Raw genomic sequence first — 24,191 nt, forward strand, 5'->3', positions numbered from 1 at the left:
GAAAAAAATAATTATAGTTTGTTCTTGCTAGTTTTCTGAAGATGACAAAAAACAGAAAATGGCTGTAAGTAGTTATAATCATAATAATTTCTATACTTAAATATTGATTCCATGAAGAAATAATAAAATTATTGCCTGGAGGGTACATTGGTACCTATCCTGGTTTTAAGTGAATCATACTCCTGTGAATAATGATGTAAACCATATCATATCCTATATGACATACTTTCTAAAAGATCTCTTACAGTATCCAGGGAAAAAACACATAATTTTAACAGAACGCAGCCATGATGCAAAATGTGTGTGTTGAAGGGGGTTGAAATAAAGACTTGTGGATGGCTTTGCACTAATGTCATCTCATGCTTTTCTACACTTAGGTATCAGCTTACTGGCCACTGCATAGAACTACATATAGAACTAATGCTTTAGGTAAAATAATACACCGAGTCAGGATAAGGTCAATTTTCAAATACAAATTCTATATACATTTCAGAGAAATTTAAATACTATTCCTGATTCTGAATTGCAAGTTATCATAAATAATTGAATTTTTCATTTGGCACTATATAAAATATTTACATTTTGTAATCTTAAATATATGCAATTTGATATGTATTCATATCAAAAATTTTGTATCTTCCTTAAACATTTCTGAAATTTAACAATAACAAATTACTAGATCTCATGAAACATTAAACAGTGAGCTAACTACAAGCCCAAAAACTGACCTTGTTTACACAATTCATGCTAGAATTTATAATCTGACCTGGAGATCTATTTGCATATCCAATAAATTATACTAAATCATACTGAATGAATTAACAAAATGCATTATTTTCCATCTTCTGCTCAATTCTACAAACTATATTCTGCAAATTTCTCCAGACCAAATTTTCAATAATGCACACAGTTTGTAACAGGCAACTTGGGTGGTACCTTGGTCAGTAGTGCTATGTGCTGAAACAACTTTTCCTTCAACATTGACAAAGATTTAAGCATTCATTCATCCCTAAAAAAACCTTGATCCTAAACCACAAAATGTCAACACTGCCTGGGTAGTACTCAAGCTGATACAGGTGGATAAAAACATAAAGTACTTATTGAAATCAAATAATACACAAATTCAGCTAGTTTAGATGGTACACAACACACTTTTAATAACTTTCTTGAACTTCAAAAAAAAATCATAGACTATGGTGTTAGTTGCATGCACTGTAAGGCTTGTATTTTTAAAGATTTGCAGGTTTCACATCTCATAATGTCAGTTTGGCAGGACGATGTTTAAGGCTTGCATTAATAGGAAGACTTGTTCACTTTAAGCTTGGTTCTGGGATAGATACCAAAAATTTCCGACCAGAAACTCGGTGTGAATATATTTTTCAACAACGATGCTAAATTTACTACGACCTTTCACACAATGCAAAATTTATTAAACTATATAATACAATACTTTTGGAAAACCCCAAGATATCTATGAGATGGTTCTAGGGGTTTCAAAAAAATTTCTTTGTCAAATATTTATATATGTCCAATCTTAAAGAGACGTTGTGATGCTTCTTCTAACAGTGTGTCCAGCAGTAACATTTCTGCAAGGATACAATCTTGACCGATCCTGGGTAACAATTACAGGTGTGGAGCATCGGCCATCATCTGCCACAGCAACCAAACCAATTGTGAAGGAGCCTGCCAGAGGGAGTCCGGTGACCAAGGCTTTTGTGCGGTGAGGAGACCTGACATGCTGAACCACTCGACCACCCACCAGGACCTGTGATAGTGAACAATCCAATGATGGAATATATATATATATATATATATAGATCAAATAGGTAAGAAAAAGAGAGAAAGAGGGGCAGATACAGCAAAGAAGAGATAATGAAATTGAGAGAGGGACAAAGAAAGGAGCAGACAGAAACTGGGGCCAAATGTGAAAGAGAGAGTAAGGCAGGAAATTCATGGTAAAGATAGACAACTTCTGTCTCACTGTCATGTGATTATATTTGTTGATACACTCTGGAAGACTTCTACAAAGTAACAACCTCATGCTATTTTTCTTTTTCTTTTTCAGGGCAACAAAAGCAATTAAACAAAAAATGCCCACGAGATGCCAGTCCCTGTACAGGGTCAAGAGAGTTGGCCAAAAGAACGGGAGAAATGTCTAGAAACCCCCTTAAATGAGGTTTTCATCTTATCAACTCTTCTTTAACTGTCTTCAGCCTCTCTCTCATTGATGCAATGTTGTATCTCTTGCTATCTTTTACTGTAATTTTCATATTGACTCCTCTTCTGATCTTGCTACCTGCATCCCTTCTCTCCTCTCATGGCCTCACTGCACAAGACTTTCTTCTTTCTCTCATCCCTATTCTGTTCCCCTATCTAATGAAATGTTAACCACTACTGTCAATCATTCAGTCTTTTCTATGATAAACTCTGGTACTCCATGCCTTCTTCTGTATTTCCACCTAACTAGAACTTCAACTCTTTCAAGAGGGAAGTTTCAAGACAGTTATCCTGTATCCTACTACTTTTTGGCTTTTGTTTGGGGAGTAACATCTCTGTGGACCTTTTTCTAACTAGTTTTGTTGCCCGTGGTTGGTGCCCCTCCTACATTATAATAAAAAAAAAAACTTTACAAGTTCTAAAGGAAGACTGAAATAACAACATACCTGAAATCCTGCAACACAATCATGTTCTAAAGGATCCCAAGCAATGACAACTCCATCTACACCAACTCTGCGTGTGATGTGGAGGTTGTGTGGTCGGGGAACGCATGTGGCCTCTACTTCAGATGAGTTTCCTAATGGTGACCGTTCTCTCCACTCTGGTGCTGAGGCACAGTCCACTGCAGCATCTAATGGCACCACACCAGTCTGAAGGATTATTATATGCTTTTAATTTTCAATTTCTTAGTGAAAACTTACACACTAGCTAAATTTTTTTTTAGCAGAAATGGAGATTTATACCTAAATTTTTTTTTAGCAGAAACAGAGATTTATATTTACATTTATAGAGAATTCAGAGATGTTCTAATTCTGCATATGTTCTTAAAACACATCTTCATCACATTCAGTCTGTTCTCTCCTGTTCCCATATTCCAAATTTCACTCATATAATACAGCAACTTCATCCTTCAAATGAAGTAATAAAGTATGTATGAGTAAAAGAAGATAACTGACTATCTCATAAGAGCTGGAATATGGAATGTGAGAAGAAGAGAGGAATGGAGACTGAATGTAAGAAGCATTAAGCATTTGAGGAATATGTATAGGATCAAATGGAAATGGATCAATTAAGAAAATATATAGAACCTGTGTTGGAAGAGTTTATGAAAGATCTCATTTTTATCCAACCAAAGTCCTTCCTCTTCCATGATCATCACTTTCTCTGGACTTTTACTTTTAATATTTGCTTCAGTCCTATGTAGTACAGTGGAACTTTGAGTTACAAGCATCTTGACTGAATGCCATTGCCATTGCCATGTCAATTTTTTGCTTTGGCTTGCAAAGTCAAAATTCTAGTTATGAGCCAGCTCCAGGTATGCCCCCATCCCTAGTTGGCACAAGCAAACACCCCATGTGCAACGCACTCAGTTTATGTGTCTCCTGTCTCCCTCACACCTTGTAGAAGCACTGCTTATGTTGTGCTAGTAGCGTTTTGTGATTTTTGTGCTGTTGTTTAGCCAAATTTCTATTGTCTGACCATAGGATATAAGCAAGCAAGAAGAAGGAAAGGTAATAATTTCCATTGAATTAAAGCATGAAATCATAGAAAAATATGAGTGAGGTGTAAAGTTGAAAAAAAAAAAATTAATAATAATATTACTTTTGAAAAAAAAAAAATTAATAATAATAATAAGTAATAAAGTGTAGCATTTAGAGTGTAACGAGTAAGTTAAGTTCAACAATTAAGTGAGAGAGCTTAATGGTGAACGAAAGTAGCTATTAAAAGCACAAAACTAAAGAAACTGCTGCCATCTCCTCTGCCTGATGCCTACCTTCACCTTCCACCTCTGTTAGCATTTTCCATTAGCCCAAGTCTTCTGATCTCAGTGAATGTACTTTATCTATAAGTACTGATTTCTTACTTAAATGCATAAAAAAAGTGTTTTTGGGAAAGTTAGAATGAATTAATGGTATTTCAATTAATTTCAATGCAGAAAACTGATTTCAATTACAAGCAAGCTGAGATATGAGCTCCATTAAGGACGAATTAAACTTGTAACTCAAGATATCACTGTACAGTTACATCTCAGGATATGAATGAAATTGTTCCATAACATAGCTTTTAACCTGAAAAACTTGTATCTTGAAACAAATTTCCCCACTTAAAATATATAATAAAAATCCAACTAATCTGCTCCATACCCAAAAAATATCAATATAAAAATCAATTAACATGGTATTTTCTGAAAAATTAAAGTAATTTTCTAGCAAATAACAATGTTAAATAATGTTACATAGTAGTCCCTTGCTATTTTGCTAAACAAAAAAGCACTTACGCTGTGTGGAAAACAAAGTTTGGACGGCATGAAGGTGTGTGTGTGTGTGAAAACAAAAAGGAAAAAGAACAGATTGTGTGAATTATATGGTGTGTGTAGCAGGACAGAGAGAGAGAGAACAGGGATGAGGGATATTCTCTATGAAGTGAGATTAAAGAAGCTAAATTTGTATTCCTTAGAGAAACGGGTTAAGAAGGAACCAGATAGAAGTATTTAAGTGATATAGGGGTTATATAACGAAGGGCACAAGGGCAAAGTTCTTAGCATCCTTAGCAGGGATAGAACCAGAAATAATGGGTTTAAGCTGTAGAAATTCAGGTTCAAGAGATAAATGGGGGAGACTGGTTCTCTAACAGAGTGGTTGATGAATGGAACAGACTCAATAATCATGTTGTGTTGGATCAGTAGGTTGCTTTAAAAGAAGCTGCATATTTTTATGGATAGGGATGATAGATGGAATTTCATAGCTCTTTTCATACAGGAACTGCCACTGCATGTAGGCCTGACAGCTTCTTACCTTCCCTCTTTTCTTATGTTCTTATATGTGGGTATGGACACTGAAAGCATGATTCATCATTATGCAGCAGTGGGAACCACAGCGTTGTTCATAACACGAGAGAATGCTTGTATATCAAGGTGAATTTTCCAAGTATTTTATGGTCATAACCCGATTTGCTTGTAAAGTGAGACACTCATTTCCTGAGGCACCACTGTATTACTGAAAATGAGCCTATTATTGTAATATAATTTGAGATATTTAACAGAAACTTACCACCATGCGTTTGATTCTGCGAGCATCAGACAGGAATCTTGATCGCTCTTGTCTTGATGGGATCTATAAATCAATGATTAATAGTAAGTTATTAAAGAAAGACAAGAATTTAGTAGTCAATGAGTAGTATCTTGACAATCTAAAAACATGAAAATATGAAAAAATGGAAATCCAGAAACTATAATAAAGCATATCTATTTACTGAAGTGAAGTAGGAAATTTAAAGGTCTTGAAACACCTTCACAGAGCTATGGCATATAACAACAGAGCTAAAACTTTAGGCTTAGGCTTAAATTACCAGCACTCAATCTTGCTTCCATATTTCATCTTAAACATGCATTAAAGAAAAAGGAGAACAATGAGAAATAATAAACCTTTCTGCCAGTAGGTCTAGCTGGAGTAGAAGTTGCCAGGGGCTTCATAACACTTGTAGCGTCGGGAGGTGTGAGCTTAACTTCCTGTTTTATTACAGGTGCAGACTTAACTCCATACAAAGGATGGGATACAGTCTTTACTGTATGTTCAAGAACTGACCTTGTTTTGACCAGAGTTTCAGTTTGAGATGTTTTAATAATTTTTTTAGGCAAGTTAGACACTTGCATGGAAATGGAAACAGACTGAGGTTTAGGTGTGGGTGCTTTCGGTGCACATTTTCCCCTAGATACGGAAGGAGGCATGAATCGTGGTATACGTGATTTCTTTTGCTGGACGAGTGATGGAGAACCTTGGGGGATCACGTGACTAGTGTGCTCCAGCTTAGAGTGAGAAGGAGCAAGTGAGGTGTCAGTTTGAAGAGTCACGAGACTAGATGGCTCCATCCCATCTGAGATGGTAGACTGAGGTAAGGAAGCCATCTGAAGGGTAAGAATAAAGAGCATTGTAAATCTACTTAGTAAGCACAGCATGTGATTCTAATTCATTTGTAAGACATGAAAAGCTTAGAAAAATATTTGCTTTCTTGGAACTTTGGTCATAAATCCAAAACTATAATGAAAAATTTTCCATTACTTTTTTTCCCAAAGTCCTACATAAATTAGCCATACAGGAGACTAACCATAATATGTTAGTTCAGCAATGTTAGACAGTTCCACCTGATTACCCAGTTAAGAATAAAAACTTCAAACCAGTTACATACACTAACACAGCATGCTAGATAAATTTCATACATTCAAGACACCAAAGAACTCCATCTTCATGAAAAGCATAGTGCAGTTAGATCAGCAGAGTTAGTAATACCTTTTCAAGATGTACACTACAAAGTAACTCCCAAAGCCATAGTGATGAGCAGACTACATAAAATTCTTTCAGAATACTACTTGTATCAATGTAAATTTCAAAATAATACATTTAAATTTATTAATAATTAATTAATTTTAACTGTGAAAGAATTAATATATTCTGCTCTTTTTATTTCTAGTGACAGTGGTAAAGACAGCTAGACAGATGCTCAAGTAACGGACACACAGATGCTGCTGTTGGAGATCTTGATTAATTAAACATTCCAGTAAAGAGACATTTCCATCATGTTCTTCTATGTACTGTATCATCTTCATTCAGTGAAAAATTCTGTGGCATTATGCTACAAAGATTAAATATTTTGTTTTTAGTGACACACCACACAAACTAAGGGTGAGCCTCTTAATGTTCCCATCAAGATTTTATTTTCAACCAAAACGAGTAATAGGTCTTGAGTTTAGTATATTATGACTGGATATCTCAAAGTACAAAGATCTTTAAAGTAATTTAAACTACTATGGTTGAAAGATCATTAAGAGTGTTCACCATGAATTATATAAGCTGACACTTCAACCTTTCAACAAGAGCTGCTTTACTCCCACCTCAGGTTAATGATGTATTCCAAACCTTTTATGTTTCCATAGTCTGAAAATAAAGCACATGACATTTTCTCCACCACTTAAAAGTGAAATTTTAATATCAGTATTCATCAGCCCTTCATTCTTTCAAATAACATGTCCTATTAATAAAGTGTCGTGTCTTTTATGTGCTGCTTATGAAATTCTTACCTTTTTACTGTTTTAGCAAACTTTCAGAAACTTGACTTAAAAAAAAAAAAATTAAATAAAAATTTGGTGAATAGTATATATTGTATAGTTTGGTTCATGATGTAACTTTGTATAACTGTAGACCACATTAACTACAAACAACATAATTTTTCATGTAGTATATCATATTAGTGAATGTTAGTCAATGTAAAAATGTAGCACCATTCATTATTCAAGATTAATTTTATAAAAGCCAAGTAAAATATCCAGATAAATAGAAACTCCTTATAGCTGGCTCTGAATATGATAACTTCAAATGCCAATCCAAGCTCCTAAGGTGCACTAGTTCTGATAGGAGCACATCACAGGCAATGCTATGCCTTGCTGTATTAAGAGGCTGTGCAGAACTCAAGGACAAAATAAAATCACGAGTGTGGTAATTACGGACAGTATAGATGTCAATTCTTCATTATTTGATGTAGATATTCAATATTTAATACTTTTTGCAGATGTAAATGTAGTTATCTATATCCAACCAAAGTTTTAGCCATAGGTAATGAAGCCTTTATAATATCAGGAAATTAAAAGAAATATATAATTAATATAATAGATACTATTAAGAAGTAGGAGAACCAAGAATTATGCAATATTTTCTCTCTCTCCCTCTGCACAAACCCACAGTATTTAATGTTTAAATTAATTTCACATCATTCTGAGTCCTCCATCTATTATTTTTGCTATTTCTGAGAAGTTGTACTGTTAATAGAAAAGAAAAATATCAGCGATTAACAGTAACGTTAGTCCCTAGCAGTAATGTTAGCTTTTCAATATTTTATCATTAGTAAAAGCTTTCTTTAGTTTGCAGAAGCTGACATATAAAATATTTCACAAGTTAGTTTGAGTTAATCTTTTGAGGTTTCAGTATGTGGCTATAAACAAGCAACCAGCCTTTCTCCCCATGCATACTTCACCCTTCTATAATCCTCATACTATTTATTCATTTGTACTACTTTGTTGGTGGTGTAAAATCATAAATTATACACTGACATAGGTCCTATTAAGCTATACTGGAAATGCTTAATACCTATTCTACTTTTTACATACTATTTCTCACCTGCAATAGCAAAATGTTAACAACAGCTAAACTTGAAGTTCACTGTCAAAATACTGATAACATGTACTAGAAAAACATTCTACAACACTAAAATGTAAGCCACTTAAGTAATTCTTTTTTTTTTTTTTTTCCTAAAAAGAACTGGATATCTAATTATAAAAGTTTTATATCTCATATTTTTGGGTAAAAACTACTAGGACTGTACTTAAAATATTGATCTTTCCAAATTAATCTCAACCACACAGTTTACCTTTCAGTAAACTTAAGAAATCACATATACATTTACTTGAAAACTGAGAGATGTTTTAGTTAAACATACCTTCTATTATATGGTACAATTCATATACATGTATTGCATCTTACCTCATTAGGTTGAGTGAGGAAAGAGCAGATTGTTTCCACATCAAAATCAGATACTGGTGGCATCTGCATTTCCTTCATTTTGCCATCTGATTCCTTGCTCTCGCTGACTTCATTAAGCCGCTGTAGCTGATTAATGATAACACCCATATTCCCTGACCTGTATTGAAATAAAATAAAGATGCATGTATGTATGAAGTTATGAAATAAAACACTCGTATGGTATAGAAAAAGAAGTACAATACCTCATATGAAAATACTACTGTATATGAAAGACTCCAATAATGCAATTTAGACTATCTACATATTAACAATCTAGATTTCTCTTAAAGAGAGATATCTAACAGTATTTGTCTAAAAGAGGATTTATCGAAATACATTTGTAAATTACAAAAAAATTTACACTTTATTTAAATTAACCTTTTAACTTTGAAATTATATTATTCTTCCTATTAAAGACACAAGTTAGTCTCCATACATGCATAAGTAATAACAGTTAATAACAGTAATAGTGTACTCAATATAGAGTAATACACCATACTTTCTTGTGCTTTCACTAACATTTCATAACAGTGTTACTATGAAGCAATTAAACTTGGCAAGGCAAGTGTATGGACAAGGTGTATGTATTTGTTTTGGCTCCATACCTGAGGATTGCACGAATTTGTGAAGCTAATGTGAAGATGATCGAGTCCTTGAGGTGACAGTGGCCAGCCAGACACTCTGCTTTTTTGGTAATTTCCTCTACCTTGTTTGTTAGCTCCTCTAGCTTTATCTGTGGAGCAGTCGGCATTAATCAATATAAGATAATATATATAACAAACTTGAACATGCAGGAAAATCAGAGAATGTATTTATTTTTTATTCTCATAATAAATTATTTTCCATCAGAATTTATTAACAAAATAACATTTCTACTCTAGATTACTGTAGAAATACTCTCTCAGAGCACATTTACTAAAAGTTTAATAAACTCCACCAGTGAAGTGCAGAGTGCGCTACACACAAACAAGAGTATCTACAATCAAACCTTATGTTTGCCTTCAAGTGAACTTCTTGCTTTTTCAGCATCTTCTAAAGTGGCAACCAATTGTAGACGGAGACTTGCCAAGGTAATATTGAGGTGCTCAATTTCTTGAATCTGTACAATAAATGGTAATTATTGCATGCAACAAAGGTAAGCCTTCTTCAGTAAGTAACCAATCCAAAATAATATAAAAGCACATTTTTAGATAATCATGTTAGTCATAGAAATACAACCTGCTGATTACTTTGAAATGACAGCACAAGTAACAACATTAAGGTCACTACAGCCAGACATGAGAACATGAAGCCACCTCAGAGTACAGTAGTGCATGAGTTCCAGCATCATACACAGAAAATTATGATTATAGTTAGAAATACAGTCTCTTTTTCTAAAATCAAGACTAAGTCGTTTTAATACTTCTTCAAGGCTGTATGAGGAAGTGACATGTTTCCTTTATTCTTTACTGACAAGATGATAAAATAATATAAATAGAAAACTTCAGTACAGTGATAATTTGTACAAATTAAATCAAGATGCTTCCTTAAGTGTTTACCACCCATAGAATTATGTGAATACTTTCACACTGAGTAATTTTATCCGAATAGGATAATCTCAGAAGTGCACACTTTTAGAAGCATAATATAAAGTCATTAATCATAGCAGTGTTCCAGACAAGATTTTGACATTTAGTTGAAAAAAGTAAAAATTAATAAATTCAATACTGCATGCAGTTAAAGGACAGAAATTCAGAAATTCAAACCTTCTGAGCTAAAGCAGTATCTCTGGCTTCCAATTGGCTGTTTATTTCACAGGCTTCAACGTCTGCTAGCCGCAGCTCCTCTTCTTTGCGGCCAAGCGCCTCCTCCAGCTCTCGAACCTTTTCCTCAAGTTCCTCCAAGATGGTGGATGATCCCTGAGGCCCCATTCGTCTCTGGCCATTGGGATCCTCAAGGCGTCTCCTGTTCCTCCATCGGGCACTTCTCCGAAGCTTCATACTGACAGAGTCCCCGCTGAAATCTTCCCTGGATCCCTCCCTAGCGGGGTCAGGAGGGGGGGTCGTTGTGGCTTCGTGGGCCAAGTTTTCTGCTGTGTCTGCCAATTGATTATTATTTTATGTATCAATAGCCTTCAGATCAATACACATCATTGATACATAAAACCTTATTTCTCATTTGTAACATGCAAAAAATATGACAATGACTGGAATATAATATAAAATTTCAAAGGGAGATTACCTCACACACTTGCTAAATTTCCCATATCACTATCTTATCAGTGTTATATTTTATTCTTTCCATGGTCTCCATGTGGCCTACCCACATAATTCTTGTTTATAATTTTTCATTAATAAGCACTGCTCTTTAACTGCTGTCCTAAATTTTGTTCCCAGTATCTATTAACTTGATTCTGAAATGTCATTCTTCCACATGAACAAAATCTGTAGTTTTAACAACACCTATTTTAAGACCTCTCAACTTTTCACTCTCCCTGTGCTCCATGTTAGAAATAGCCCTGTGCATTAACATTTTCCTTACCTGATATATCTTCCTCTTCGATATCTGATGTTTCATCCATAACATCTGGGTTGTTAGATTCACCTTCCAGCAGCTCTGTTAGAGTTCCTAGCTGCTTTGTTACATCCACCAAGGTTTCACTCTGAGCTGCACTGCATGACTTGCAACTCTGTATATTTTTTGGAAAAAAAAAAATAATAATTAATTAATGCTGAAGGAACTACATGTAGTGCTGAAAATCAGTCTTGTGACTGAACATAAACCCATTAATTTTCCATCATCACAAAGTCAGTGCCACAATACATAAAACTTCAATTCTACACTCACCTTAACGGCTGTAGTGAGTGCTGTGATGGAAGTGTGAAGAGCAGCAATGGGCATGGCATCAAGAGCATCCAACTCACTGGCAGCATGATCATGACTCATCTGCTCCAACTGGTGCTCTAGATCTTCCAAACGGGAATCTCGGGAGGACACCTAGAATACAATGTGCTCATAATGTATTTACTTCTTATAAAATGCATATATTAGATGATATGACCTGAATATGTCTTTCAATAAAATCTAATCAACATGTAAGGTGGGACAATATGAGCCTCAATAAGCACATCATTAGCAGGTATGTAGTTCATGATGTGAACATCCAACTTGCCCCTTAAAAACAACAGGTTTTATCCATGGTAACTGAAACTGTTGTAATGGATAAAATGTAACAAATGAGAGCAAGGGAGGATGCTGGGAAATTTCAGCGCTCATTCAAGAAAAGTAAATCTTTTTCTACTGATACTAACTTAAGGTTTGATCTTGCTTGCTTGCTTGTTTAAAAGCCTAAAAATAAAAAAAATACATAAATATGTGTCAATACCTGAAATTAGTATTCTTACCTGAAGATTGAAATTAAGTAGATCTTGTTCATGCCGTCTCCCGTGTTCTTCCAGTTCCTTGGCTAAACGCTGACCCTCAAGTTCTGCTGCCATCACCCGATCCCTGAGCTCACAGTTGAGTCTATCAAGTTCAAGTAGTTGGGAGTTGCACAATTTCAACTGATTTCGTAGTTTTGTTACCTGGAAGTCAGTAGATGGTGACAGGTAATGCACAGAGCAGGCAAAATACTATGTACAGTTCTTGAGTAACAAGAATGTGTGTATTTGTGTGTCTTTGTCATTCACCTATGGTTGTCTGCTGGTCACCTAGCCACTCATTTCTCTATAGAAAGAGCTCAGAGTTCATAAGTAAGACTGAGACCACACGCATAGCACACACTGAGACAGCAAGGCCACAGCCCCTTGGGTTACATCACGTGCCCAATTGCTGCTAGGTGAACAGGGGCTATACATCAATAGACTCGACTATTTGCCTTACTGCACCCGAGACTCGGACCTGGGCCTTCTCGGTTGTGAGTCGAACACACTACATTCCGTGCACGAACGCGCACATCTGTGTGTGTGTGTGTGTGTGTGTGTGTGTGTGTGTGTGTGTGTGTGTGTGTGTGGTTAAGATGCTAAATCATAACTAAAAAATATTTAATATGTATTCAAAATTATGAGATGCAGGGATGATATCCAAAAGGTAAATAGAGGATGAATCTACATGAGTAAATATTTCTTTAATATTACTGATTTGGATTTTAATTTTTTGAGAGCATCATACAGTGTAATCTTATGAAACAGCAATATACATTATTATCATAGATTTCATTGCTTACCTCTGATCTGTGTTGTGTTTCATGGCTAATGGTTTCTGAGGAGGACTCCATCAAGTCCCGTTCTGCTTCAGCAAGACGTGTCCTCAACTCCTCAAGCTGCTTCCTATACGACAGTTCTGACTCCCTGGCACCATGTTCTTTGGATGCTGCTGCTTCCAGCTGTACTTTGTAAGACTGAATTTCTTCTTGTAGGGATGATACCTAAAAAGTATTCAATTTATCATCTCCTACGTGTTAAAGGGTACAATTCTACTTTGAATCATATGTAAATAAACTTGACAAATTGTCTTGAAAGTATACAATCATGCAAGTCACTCAAATAATAAATGGAAATACATTCTCTGCATTCAATTCAATAAATGCAGTTTGAAAATCAAATTCTATCATGGAAATTTTCTTTCTATATTAGAACTTAAAACCAGACAATTAACTTGATAACTATGAGAGATTGAGCAATTGAACTACAACAAACCTGGTCTCTAAGCTTTCTTTCCCTCTGGGCCAAAATCTGGTCTGCTTGTTGAAGTGTCTCTCTCAGCATATTTTCTGTTACTTCAAGTTCTTCAACTCGTCCTCGAAGATAACTTTCATTCTGCTGCACTTCTGACATTTTGCGAGTGGAATCATGAGCCTGAGAAAATATCATACAATTTCAGATTAATTAATGCACATTGGGAAAATGAGTTACAACAAATTTATCATGAGTTTCTAGTTAAAATATCTAACAAGAAAGATATCTTGAAGAAGCATCACAAATAACAAACCTATATCATAATAATCATAGATATCAAATAGTATCTGTGCACAGAATTTTGCTCGTTTCTTACACAAAGCAGGCTTACACATACACACACACAAGAGAAGTAGTGTTGGTCTCTTACTCCAGTAAAATCCCACACATGCATAAACAGAGCACATTTGAGAGGGTAGAATTGCTGGCTTAATCCTTGCTGGGTTGCAAGGTTCCTCAGGTTTTGAAAGCTACAACATCAAAGATAACAAGTTGAACATTATCTCTGCCTAACTAGGGATTAGTACTGAAATCTCTTGGTTGTAAGTCTTGCCCCATCAGCCAATAGATTATATGGTTTGCTTCAAGACCTATCTATTCCTACCTGGCTTAGTTCTGCTGAGAGTGCATTATTTTCTGTCTCTAGTGTCATCATGCGGTGTACGAGTTCCTCTTGGTCCCGTAACTCCCCACGAAGCACCTGGTTTTTCTTCTCACCCTCCATGAGCTACACAGGTACAAAGGTATGAAGCAGTAAGAATCAATGCTGAGAAAAGTAATGGTGTAATAATTCTTAAAAAAAAGTATAAATATAAATAAATAAATAACAAATAAAAATTAACTCCAGAAGACTGCTCTTATATTTTCTAAGATTCTTGCAAAATATGGATTCACTTTTATGAAATGCATTGAACAATAATTAAGTTACAGTGAATACTACCATATACACTCGACCCTCGAAACAACGGACCTCCCATCAATGATTTCGGAAACTACGGACAAATTCTGGAGTCCGGTTTAATCTACGGACGAATATTAAAATGTGCGCGATTTTCCGTTCCCGGCAAATTATTGTCCAGTAGGTGGCGTATTAACGTGAGAGAACTTCGTTTTCTGTATTGTTTATTAATATTTATTAAACTGACCATGCTCATGTCATCTATTTCAGGTTATTTGTTGTAATACTGCTTGAATGATTTCTTAATGATTACACAGTATTCTGTGTACATTTTATACAATTTTTTACGTACTTTTGCAATAAAATCTACGGACAGGGTCGTGCATGCATTTGTTCACTGTTTCGAGGGTTGAGTGTATAAGTTTCTTAGAAGAGAAAATTATTCAACAAAAAAATATAATTACCTTGATTTGTAGTTCTTTTTCACTTTTCTCCAAGTTCCACACTCTCTCTTTGAGCTTCAGTTCAGAGTTTTCAGTTTCAATCAGCCTGTCCAGAAGGTCTGAGATGCGAGCACCATCACTGGTTCTATTGTTAGTTCTCAATGTGGTTCGCAGGCGCTCCTCTGAGGCTTCCATCTGCTGGATTTTGGCAGTCTGTTGACTTGCTTTTGCTTGCAGCTCTTCAATTTGTTGCTTGTAAGATGTTACATGACTGGACATGATTTTGTCGGCTTCTCCGATTGTTTCCCGATATGCACATTCCTGAGGAAAAACATTTATTGTTTGTGCAACTAGGTACTTAATGAATAAAATCATATCAAATAATTATCTATCTGATGATGCTGTTGATAATACTAGTAACAACAACAACAACAACAACAATAATAATAATAATAATAATAATAATAATAATAATAATAATAATGAAAAAAAGGACAACAACAACATTAATAATAATAATAATAATAATAATAATAATAATAATAATAATAATAATAATAATAAGGAACAGAGAAAGAAAATACATCTCACCTTTTTCTCAAGGTCATAAATTCTCTGTCGAAGACCAGTCTCCGATTTTACCAACTGCCGTATTTTTTCCACAATTTCTCCTGCACAGTGAGGTTTCTCCATTGAAGACTTCTTGTTGTGTGATATGACCGTCCCAATGTCTGTGTCCATCTCAACAATGTCCTGAGCAACAGACGTGCCAACAATTTCAAGTTCCTGTCTGAAGGTGGAGATCTGCAGTTCAAGCTGGTGAACCCTCTCTTCAAGACGCCCTCGCTCCTTCTCTACCTCGAGGAGCTTTGTCTTGTGGTCACCAATTAAAGCCTTCTTTTCCATTTCATACAAGTCCTTATACCTAGACATGTCAGACTTCAACTCTTCTATCCTGTTCAGGTAATTGTTCTTCATTTCCTCATCCTTCTCTTGTGCTTCTTCAAGGCGGATCAACAGTTTACACTTCTCATGCTCAACTTCTGCCAGTTGTTGTCTCACTTCCTGAACTTCTCCTTCCAAATCATTATGCTGTTGTAAAGAGTTTCGCCTCTCACTTTCATGTCCCTAAAATAAAAACAAATAGAAACTTGTAAAATTATAAAATTTACATACAGTATAATTAAATATTTTAAAAAAATAAATACATCTCCATACATCCACAGTAAATCATAATCTTAATCTTTCACATAACTTAACACCATAACAACATACGTACCTTCCTTAGGCTCATTTTCTCTTTTTGTAGATTCTCAATTTGTTCCAGGTAATACTTTTCACGCTCACTGACCGACTCGCTCTTGGCTGTCATGGTGCCCTGCGATCTGGTCTTGATGCCTCTTTGGCGTTTATTTTGTGGCTCCTCTTCATTTGCTTCTGCTGGCCTTCGTTGGCCGTGCTCTTCAGGAAGATGTTTCTGAGCAACTCTACTGTGTGCGTCCTGACTCAGAAGACCAACATCGACTTTTTGTACACAAGACTCCAACACAACAGGGGGACACACAGAAACATACTCATTTACATTCAATGAATTCTTGTTCTCTTCCCAAGACATTTCGGTTTGCTTGCTGGAGAAGGGGACAAGGGTGAGCGGCCTTGCTGCCCACCGTCGCCATTGCTCCACTACCAACAAACCGTACATGACAAAGGTGAGCTGGGCGGCAAGAGCATCCTTTGCATCGGACAGTGTGGTTGCCTTCTCTTCCATCTTGTTCTTAATTGCCTCTAACTTATCAAAGCGACCACGATTTTCCTTGTCAAGAATCTGAAAAAAAATAACAAAGATTGTTAAATTTTACAAATTTATAGAAAAAATATCTTGTTTATAGATACAATCCAAAAGCTATGGAGAGAGAGAGAGAGAGAGAGAGAGAGAGAGAGAGAGAGAGAGAGAGAGAGAGAGACGTTGACTTAGTTACCTGCAAGTCCCTAACGCGGCGCTGCAGTTCTCTGGAAATTTCCTGCTCCTGGGAGAGAGACGCGCTCAGCAAGTTCTCCATCTCCCGTGCAGCCTCCATCTGGGACTCCAGTCTAGGTAAAGACATTAAACAATGTTATGCTGTGTCTCCAGCGATTGCATATCACATGTTGCATAGTAATATGATGACAAACAACTATACTATACAGTAATATAAAAAGACAGATTCATTCAATATCTATATGAACAGATTATTTCTTGCTAACCAATCAGACACTTTATGGAAGTGACACAATTTACATGTGGATTCTTGACGGGGTGCCCATGTCTGCAATGCCATAGAAACTACACCACGCACGCATATACCACTGGCTCTGGTTTTCATGCAGTGCTAATCAAAGGGAAGGGACAACCAGTCATAATTACATAATCTCCCGGCCGACCACTAACTGACTCACACGGCATCTTGCTTGGCCTTGACTTGCACCGCCACGTGCCTACACACGAAGCCATTCCTTCTTATACCACGGGGTGTCGGGGTACAACCCGACTTTCTCCGATTGGATCCGGTGTTCAGTCGGGTCAAGTCAGCGGGCAACGGCTGTTGACCGGGCCTCAGAGTCTGATTGAGAAGTGTGTGGAGGGTGAGGAGATCCATAACACCGCGCTCAGGTGTGTGGTGCCCCATCTCGCCGGTGGTGGTCAGTAGTGCTCTCACCGCCTGCCTCACCACACCACGCAATCGCAGCACCCGGCGTCACTCTCATCCCGTCCTAATGGTAAGTTAAATGGCCTTATGGTCTTGTTTATATCGTGATCAATATTGACTAATAAACAGGAGACAAATTCCCAAGCACTGAGTTCACTGTAGGTTTACGCACATTAAATCACTGCGTGCAACATCAACAAATGGTGCGTTTCTTTGTGACGTGCGATAACTATCACACGTTCCTCGATTATATTCACCGCAACAATGTAACTTGTCTACTTAACGTGATCGACACACAGGAAGGTTAACGCATCTGAATCCAACGAGGAGCGAACACTGTGAACGCTCAGACCATCAGCCACCTACTGCTGAAACACCGACCCCAATCAGTCCTCGGCAGCGCGGACAACAGCAAGGAAGTCCATTACATCGTATAGTCGAAAATCCTATCGCAAGGCTACTGGGAGCGCACCGTGTGGTCTCGGCGCGTGAGGTAAGAGCAGTGGTTGCATGCGAGGCGTCCGTGGGGAGGCGGGAGGCAGGAAGGGCGAACGCGACTGCCCGTGACACAACAACATCAACCTTGGCGGCGAGGCATACAAGACACAGCTCTATTGATTATCCTTCTTGGGAATTAGTAGCGAGGCAAATACCATGATTAAGTTTCCTGGTGGAGATCAGTAAATCTTAGGCCATAGTAGAATGAACTCCGACGCTAGGAAGTACTGGATAGCTGGTGACGGAGAAAGCTTCAGACGAGGATTTGTGGTCAGCCTTGCGTTAACGCCTGACGCAAAACGTTTAAATTATTTGATGTCGTAAAGCTCCGCAGTATCTAAACGTCTAAACGAAAATTAATGAATGAAACACATTATACTTATAAATAACAATGGGGAAAAAAGAAGAGTAGGAGTAGAAAACACCGAATACTAAGAAAAGAAAATGATATACATGATCTACGCATAAAATAATTAAATTGAAGAATTTTGTGCGTAAAGAGTAAAAATAATTGACGCAAAAAATGTTGCGGGAATTCAGCCCGTGATGAGATAGACGAAGAAATAGCGACGCGCACGAAGAGGGGGTGGGGGTGTTGGGGGAGACCCAGGACGGCATGAGAGATGGGAGTACAGGGGGGAAGACGGGATGGAGGGAGAGATCCGGTGAGGGCGCAAGGGGAAGAGACGAAGGTGGAGGAAGGAAAAGGACGATTCAGAGAAATGTGGAAGAGGAACAGGTAAATAAATATTCGTGACATGTAAAAGTAAAAGAATGAGAAATTGAAAGAAGGAAGCCATAAGATAAGAAGCAGGAGTAAAATAGGGATCAAGATGGACTTGTTTTTTTTTTCTTAGAACAAAATATCAAAACATAGAGAAACAAAAGCAGTATCTTGAGTAGAGCAGAGCGGTCAGTAAAAACTCTTCAACAATCTGTCGTTCCTGCCGCTCCATTATTGCCGCCATACTACAATTTTCTGGAAGCCATTCACTCATAACGTAGAAGAATAGAACAGCAACTTGAAAAAGACTGTTCCTACATATTCATTCATAACGTAGAACACTAGAACAACCTCAGACTATAGTTTCCCGAGTGGACACAGCGGTCAGAAGGCAATCAGAGACACTTACCTCTGTACCATGAGGCGGGAGTCGTTTTCTTCCTCCTCCAGCTCACACTTCTCCTCGAACACCTCCTGGCGCGCCCTCTCGGACATGGACAGCCGTTGTTTGAGGACACGAATTTCGCCTTTGAGTGCTTCCTCGGCGTCGGTCCCTCGGCTGCATAAGTAGTAGATTACACCATTACTTGCAAATAAATTCAGTTATCACCGCCAATCCATGCTGCGATTCATTTTATGACTGACTAAACTAACCGGTCATCGTCGTCTTACCTTGAGCTTTGTGTTCTTATTTGGGTCTTCAGAGTGTCGCATTCGAGCGCCAGCTGCTGCTTATCACATTTAAGATGCTCCATCTCTTGCCGGAGCCGCCGTTCACTCTCCACAATTGTGTCATACTCCGTCTTGCTGAGCGTCACCTGCTCCTGGTCCAGGGTCGATTGCATGAGGTACTCGTCACTCTCCTGTAGGAAAACCATGTGCCTCGTATTATGCGATGGTAATCATATTCCTTTCTTTACACACGCCTCTACCAGAAGGGATCACCAGCTTACAGAGGTTTAATCTGACTAACGCAAAATCTGCATTCCAGTTTTCTACTGATCACGTTGACAATGAAGTACTGAAAATGTATAGTCTTTATTTCAAAATTTCAGTGACACTTAAAAAAAATCCATCCTTATATTACTTTTCGGTCCAGAAGAAGAACATTTAACTGATGCAGACAAAGTCTTGTTGAACAATTACCAGCGATGCAGCGATGGACGCCGTCCAGACCTACCTGCAAGTCTTGCAGTCTGAGGTGTCTCAAGTCACGACCTTGGACCGCTGACCTTATTGCAGCCAAGCGAGCAACTGCACTCTGAAGGTCAACATCTTGCTGCTGTAGTTCACATTCTGCCTTGTGGAGGTCTGCCTCGGACGCAAACACGGCCTCGACCTGCGACTGTTCGAGGCAAGCACGGGTCAAGCGCACCTCATGCACCAGCGGTCACACACACGATTGTATAGAAGCTCAAGGTCAAAACAGATTGTAGTGCAAGAGCAATATTAGCTTGCTTTTTTATATTTTAGATTCACGAACAGTGCAGGAAGATTATGTGTTTTTAATGAGCTAGCAGCAAACAAACAAACAAACAAACAAACAAACAAACAAACAAACACACACACACACACACACACACACACACACACACACACACACACACACACACACACACACACACACACACACACACACACACACACATTAAGGATACGATAAGTTGCTGAGTAAGTTTATGATTGAACTCCATAACAAAAAATTTTTTCTGTTAAAAGATAAAATTTCACTGTGAACATGCACATACATGGCCATGCAAAAGCTGGCACTAAACTTACCTTTCTTACTAATGATTCAAATTAGAATACTCTCATAAAGTTTTCACCAAATTTCCCGTTGGTTTCTGTGAGATATCCTTCGGGGTAAAGAAGCAGCAGCAGTAGTAACAACTACTAAAGATTAAACCCTCACGCGAAGCCAGACGGGATGCACTATTACAACTTTCACACGTGACAGAGATAATTGTGGTGCTACTTACCAGGTCAGTCTGTGTGGTGACATGGACCAGCTCACAGGATGTATCAAAGATCCCAGATTCCTGGAAACTGGTGGCGGCTTCCAAAGGCATCTTTCCGGGGCGCGCCTGCTGCGAAAAGACAGGTTTTTATTGAAGTTAATGCACTCACTCTGGCACTAATTAGTACAATCACATATCCATTCGCTCTCCACTACCTCACTGCGTGATGCATCCTACGCCCAGTATACTGACAGTCCACCAGCTAGACTCGCTGTTTAGTAGTCTGAAAAGTGGCAACACAGATACCTGACTCACCTGAACATGTTCTGGTGAGTCGCTGAGCTCTGCGTCACTCAGATCGGAGTGGATGGAAGGCGTCTTGCGGTGCACCAATTCGCTCTCTGTACCAGATGCTTCGGTGCGTGTCTCCTGAGCCTCGCTCAGACTCGCTACCGCCTCCTGCAGCTCACGGTTTTCATCCGTCAGAGTGACCACTCGATCCTGCAGCTGGCAGAGGGAACTGTCCAGCACACGCAGCTTCTGAAAATGGCAAAACACAAAGAGATGTAGACTCCAAAATCACCAAGTTCAAAGCCATTATGATATTTACAGAAAAAAAGGCAATTCACAGTCACATGCACCACTGGTACACCTTATCCTTGGCGGACAAGTTAGTTTGACTATGTGAGCGGCACCTACCGTTATGGTGTCCAGAAGAACAGCCTCCTGAGCGGCGGGATCAGCTAAGGATTCCTGTAGGCGTGTGGCAAGCACCATCAGGTCCCGCCCTACGTCACATCCAAGCTCCTCCACACCCATCCCGGCTTTGCTGGGAGAAGGTGGCGTGGGCAGCGTGGGGCTCACCGGCGAAGACAGGGCATGGTGGGGCTGCAGGGGAAGCGTCGCCACCCAGTCAAGCAGAGCAGCCAGTTGGAGGGCGGCAGGAGCTTCTTCTTCTCCCGCAGCTCGCGACAATTGAGCCAACCACGCCCGCGCCTCCGACACTCGCGCCTTCTGCAATAAAAACAGCACCACTTATTGCCATCCTGCCGTAGGAGTGAGGTGAAGGACGATTCCCGTGTGTTGCAGGGAGAACGCATGACGCTCAACTCTCAGTAACATGTAGTTCAAGCTCACTTATAAAATGGGCCACTTGCGAAGAGATGTGTGGAGTGGTGGTTGGGGGAAGGGGCGGAGGTGATAGGGAGAGGATCGTGTGTGGATGCAGGTCAGAGTTATAGGTGGGAGGCACCCTTCATGAGTGTCCGTGGTTGGGAATACATTTTAACGATCCTAGAATAAGGCGACATCACGAGAATAAATTGTCGCTTTGACTGCTCATGCCAGTGCGTGGGACTTGTGGTTCACCCAGCGTGGTCAGAGCTTCGGGATCCCCTTAAGATTCCCGCCACTTGCAAATCTCTACTCTCGTAGGTAATGTGTGTCCTCAAGGCCTTGGATGCCTGGCTCAGTGGACAATGATAGGCAAAAACAAAACTTTACTTAATATAATCCTAAGATATAATAAAACAATGATAATAAGTGTAGTAATATTTTATCCAGAAATTAACAATCAGGATCGCGTAACTGTCCGAGTACTCGTAAGCAAAGCATAATTTTTTTGTTGAACAGAGAAAAACCTTCAGAGAGATAAAGAAAAGTTCAATGGTCAAACGTAGCCCGCTAAAATACAGTCAGCATACAATACAAAGGCGTGATGAAATGCTGAGGAAGGTGAGAGAGAGAGAGGAGAGAGAGAGAGAGAGAGAGAGAGAGAGAGAGAGAGAGAGAGAGAGAGAGAGAGAGAGAGAGAGAGAGAGAGAGAGAGAGAGAGAGAGAGAGAGAGAGAAATCTGACAGACTGAACGCGAGTGAAATCTGACAAAAAATTACTGAACGCGACTGTATGTGTGTGTGTGTGTGTGTGTGTGTGTGTGTGTGTGTGTGTGTGTGTGTGTGTAATGCTCGTCCTATGATGCGGCAAGGGAAGGGATGAAGGAGCGAAAGAGGAGATAAAGAGACCACACCCAGGAAATTATGCAGAACACTACTCATGGGAGGGTCAAGGTCATCCGGTTCACACACACACACACACACACACACACACACACACACACACACAGTTTTTACTAATTAGGAGCAAATCGAGTCCCTCCCTAACCTTCATGTAGACTCTCTCTCTCTCTCTCTCTCTCTCTCTCTCTCTCTCTCTCTCTCTCTCTCTCTCTCTGTGTGTGTGTGTGTGTGTGTGTTAGACTTTCCATCGTGGACAAAGAATACAAACTCATGAAGTAGAAGAGGAAGATGAAGAAGAAGATGAAGATGAAGAAGATGAAGATGAAGATGAAGATGAAGATGATGATGATGATGATGATGATGATGAAGTGTGTCGAAAAGAGAAAAACGCAAGGCTCACCTTATAGTCACTGGAGAGGTCGAGGCCGGAGTCTATGGAGAGCGGGAGTGAGAGGTCTTCATTGGTGGTGGGAGTGGTGACCTCATCCGGCTCGGTGTTGGTAGACTGGTCGCGAGTATCCGTCGCTGACCCGAACTCCGAACTCTGAGGAGAAGACACACACCAAGTCACAAAACCGTGGAAAATAATGTAGTGGACTAGACAGTGTTGATAGTTGAAGGTATGATGAGGAGATGCACGCAATGAGTTACTCAAGAATGGAGAGTAACGTGATTGACTGACAGTGCAAGTAATAATGAAGATAATGACGTTTAAAGCCAATTTAGTGATTTATAAATTTGGTGTCCCTGAATATCAGCTAGGATGCGTACAGTCTTGCGTCACATAACTACCACAGGCTGATCCGAACACACCATACACGGCTTCCATATATCCCCTCACTCACCCCTCACTACTCGACTTTTTGATGCCACAAATCAGTGTTTCTCAACGTTTCTTCAATTTGTTACAGTTTACCACTATCAAAGTTTGTTATCCCCGCTTAGAGCAAAACATTCTCCCAAACTCCATTATTGTATTGATGTTTTTACGATGCCTTCCCGTAATCACTCCATAACATAACCATAGTATCCCAAGGGTGATTTACCTCAGACTGGTAACCATTTTTGGAAGTGGGAAAGCTGCGGACAAAGCCAGAAAAAAAAAGCGAAGCAAGACCAATCATCACTACCATAACACTGATCATCATTTGCAGCAGCGCCACCATCGCGTGTCCAGCCAGACTCAGTCCGTCATCACTCGCCTGGTCTGTTACACCAGCAGCACCGACTCTCCCAGCCACCAGCACCACTCACACCTTCACCAGGGTTACCTCCACGCTGTTCTCACGCTATGGCAGACCAGCACGCCACCAGCCACAGCGGCCTGCCGGTGCGCGATAAGTTCATGTACACAATACTTGTTATACAAAAAGCTTCATTTCACCGATGAAGGAGAGTCAACGGCAAGCAAAACCCCGGCCAAGGCTGTGTGGTGTGTGGTGGTGTGGGGGGCTACAGTCCCGTCCC

At 39.0% G+C, this 24,191-nt stretch overlaps 1 protein-coding gene across 12 annotated transcripts in view; it reads right to left on the bottom strand.

Annotated features, from left to right (window-relative positions):
- Nucleotides 1-447: 447 nt before the first annotated feature.
- Nucleotides 448-24,191, bottom strand: part of LOC123520195 (protein lava lamp-like) — a 294,136-nt gene continuing 270,392 nt past the window's right edge. For 4 of the 12 annotated variants that reach the window (XM_045282250.1, XM_045282246.1, XM_045282244.1 and 1 more), the window contains 25 exons: nt 23,125-23,268; nt 21,409-21,723; nt 21,025-21,249; nt 20,731-20,838; nt 19,932-20,096; nt 19,424-19,614; nt 19,161-19,310; nt 16,822-16,933; nt 16,122-16,667; nt 15,434-15,970; nt 14,864-15,163; nt 14,106-14,228; nt 13,463-13,621; nt 12,991-13,191; nt 12,170-12,349; nt 11,613-11,762; nt 11,307-11,454; nt 10,532-10,863; nt 9,775-9,885; nt 9,392-9,519; nt 8,748-8,904; nt 5,642-6,121; nt 5,268-5,330; nt 2,664-2,867; nt 448-1,765 (listed from right to left, as the gene is read on the bottom strand). In XM_045282250.1, coding sequence (XP_045138185.1) covers nt 1,535-1,765; nt 2,664-2,867; nt 5,268-5,330; nt 5,642-6,121; nt 8,748-8,904; nt 9,392-9,519; nt 9,775-9,885; nt 10,532-10,863; nt 11,307-11,454; nt 11,613-11,762; nt 12,170-12,349; nt 12,991-13,191; nt 13,463-13,621; nt 14,106-14,228; nt 14,864-15,163; nt 15,434-15,970; nt 16,122-16,667; nt 16,822-16,933; nt 19,161-19,310; nt 19,424-19,614; nt 19,932-20,096; nt 20,731-20,838; nt 21,025-21,249; nt 21,409-21,723; nt 23,125-23,268 — 5,460 coding nt within the window. In that variant the 3' untranslated portion in view covers nt 448-1,534. Of the gene's footprint in view, nt 1,766-2,663; nt 2,868-5,267; nt 5,331-5,641; nt 6,122-7,105; nt 7,149-8,747; nt 8,905-9,391; nt 9,520-9,774; nt 9,886-10,531; nt 10,864-11,306; nt 11,455-11,612; nt 11,763-12,169; nt 12,350-12,990; nt 13,192-13,462; nt 13,622-14,105; nt 14,229-14,863; nt 15,164-15,433; nt 15,971-16,121; nt 16,668-16,821; nt 16,934-19,160; nt 19,311-19,423; nt 19,615-19,931; nt 20,097-20,730; nt 20,839-21,024; nt 21,250-21,408; nt 21,724-23,124; nt 23,269-24,191 lie in introns of those variants that run through there. The other 8 variants (XM_045282245.1, XM_045282247.1, XM_045282251.1 and 5 more) reach the window with 8 other exon arrangements.

Source organism: Portunus trituberculatus, chromosome 46 (genome assembly GCF_017591435.1).
Source record: "Portunus trituberculatus isolate SZX2019 chromosome 46, ASM1759143v1, whole genome shotgun sequence".
Taxonomy (NCBI): Eukaryota; Metazoa; Arthropoda; class Malacostraca; order Decapoda; family Portunidae; genus Portunus; species Portunus trituberculatus.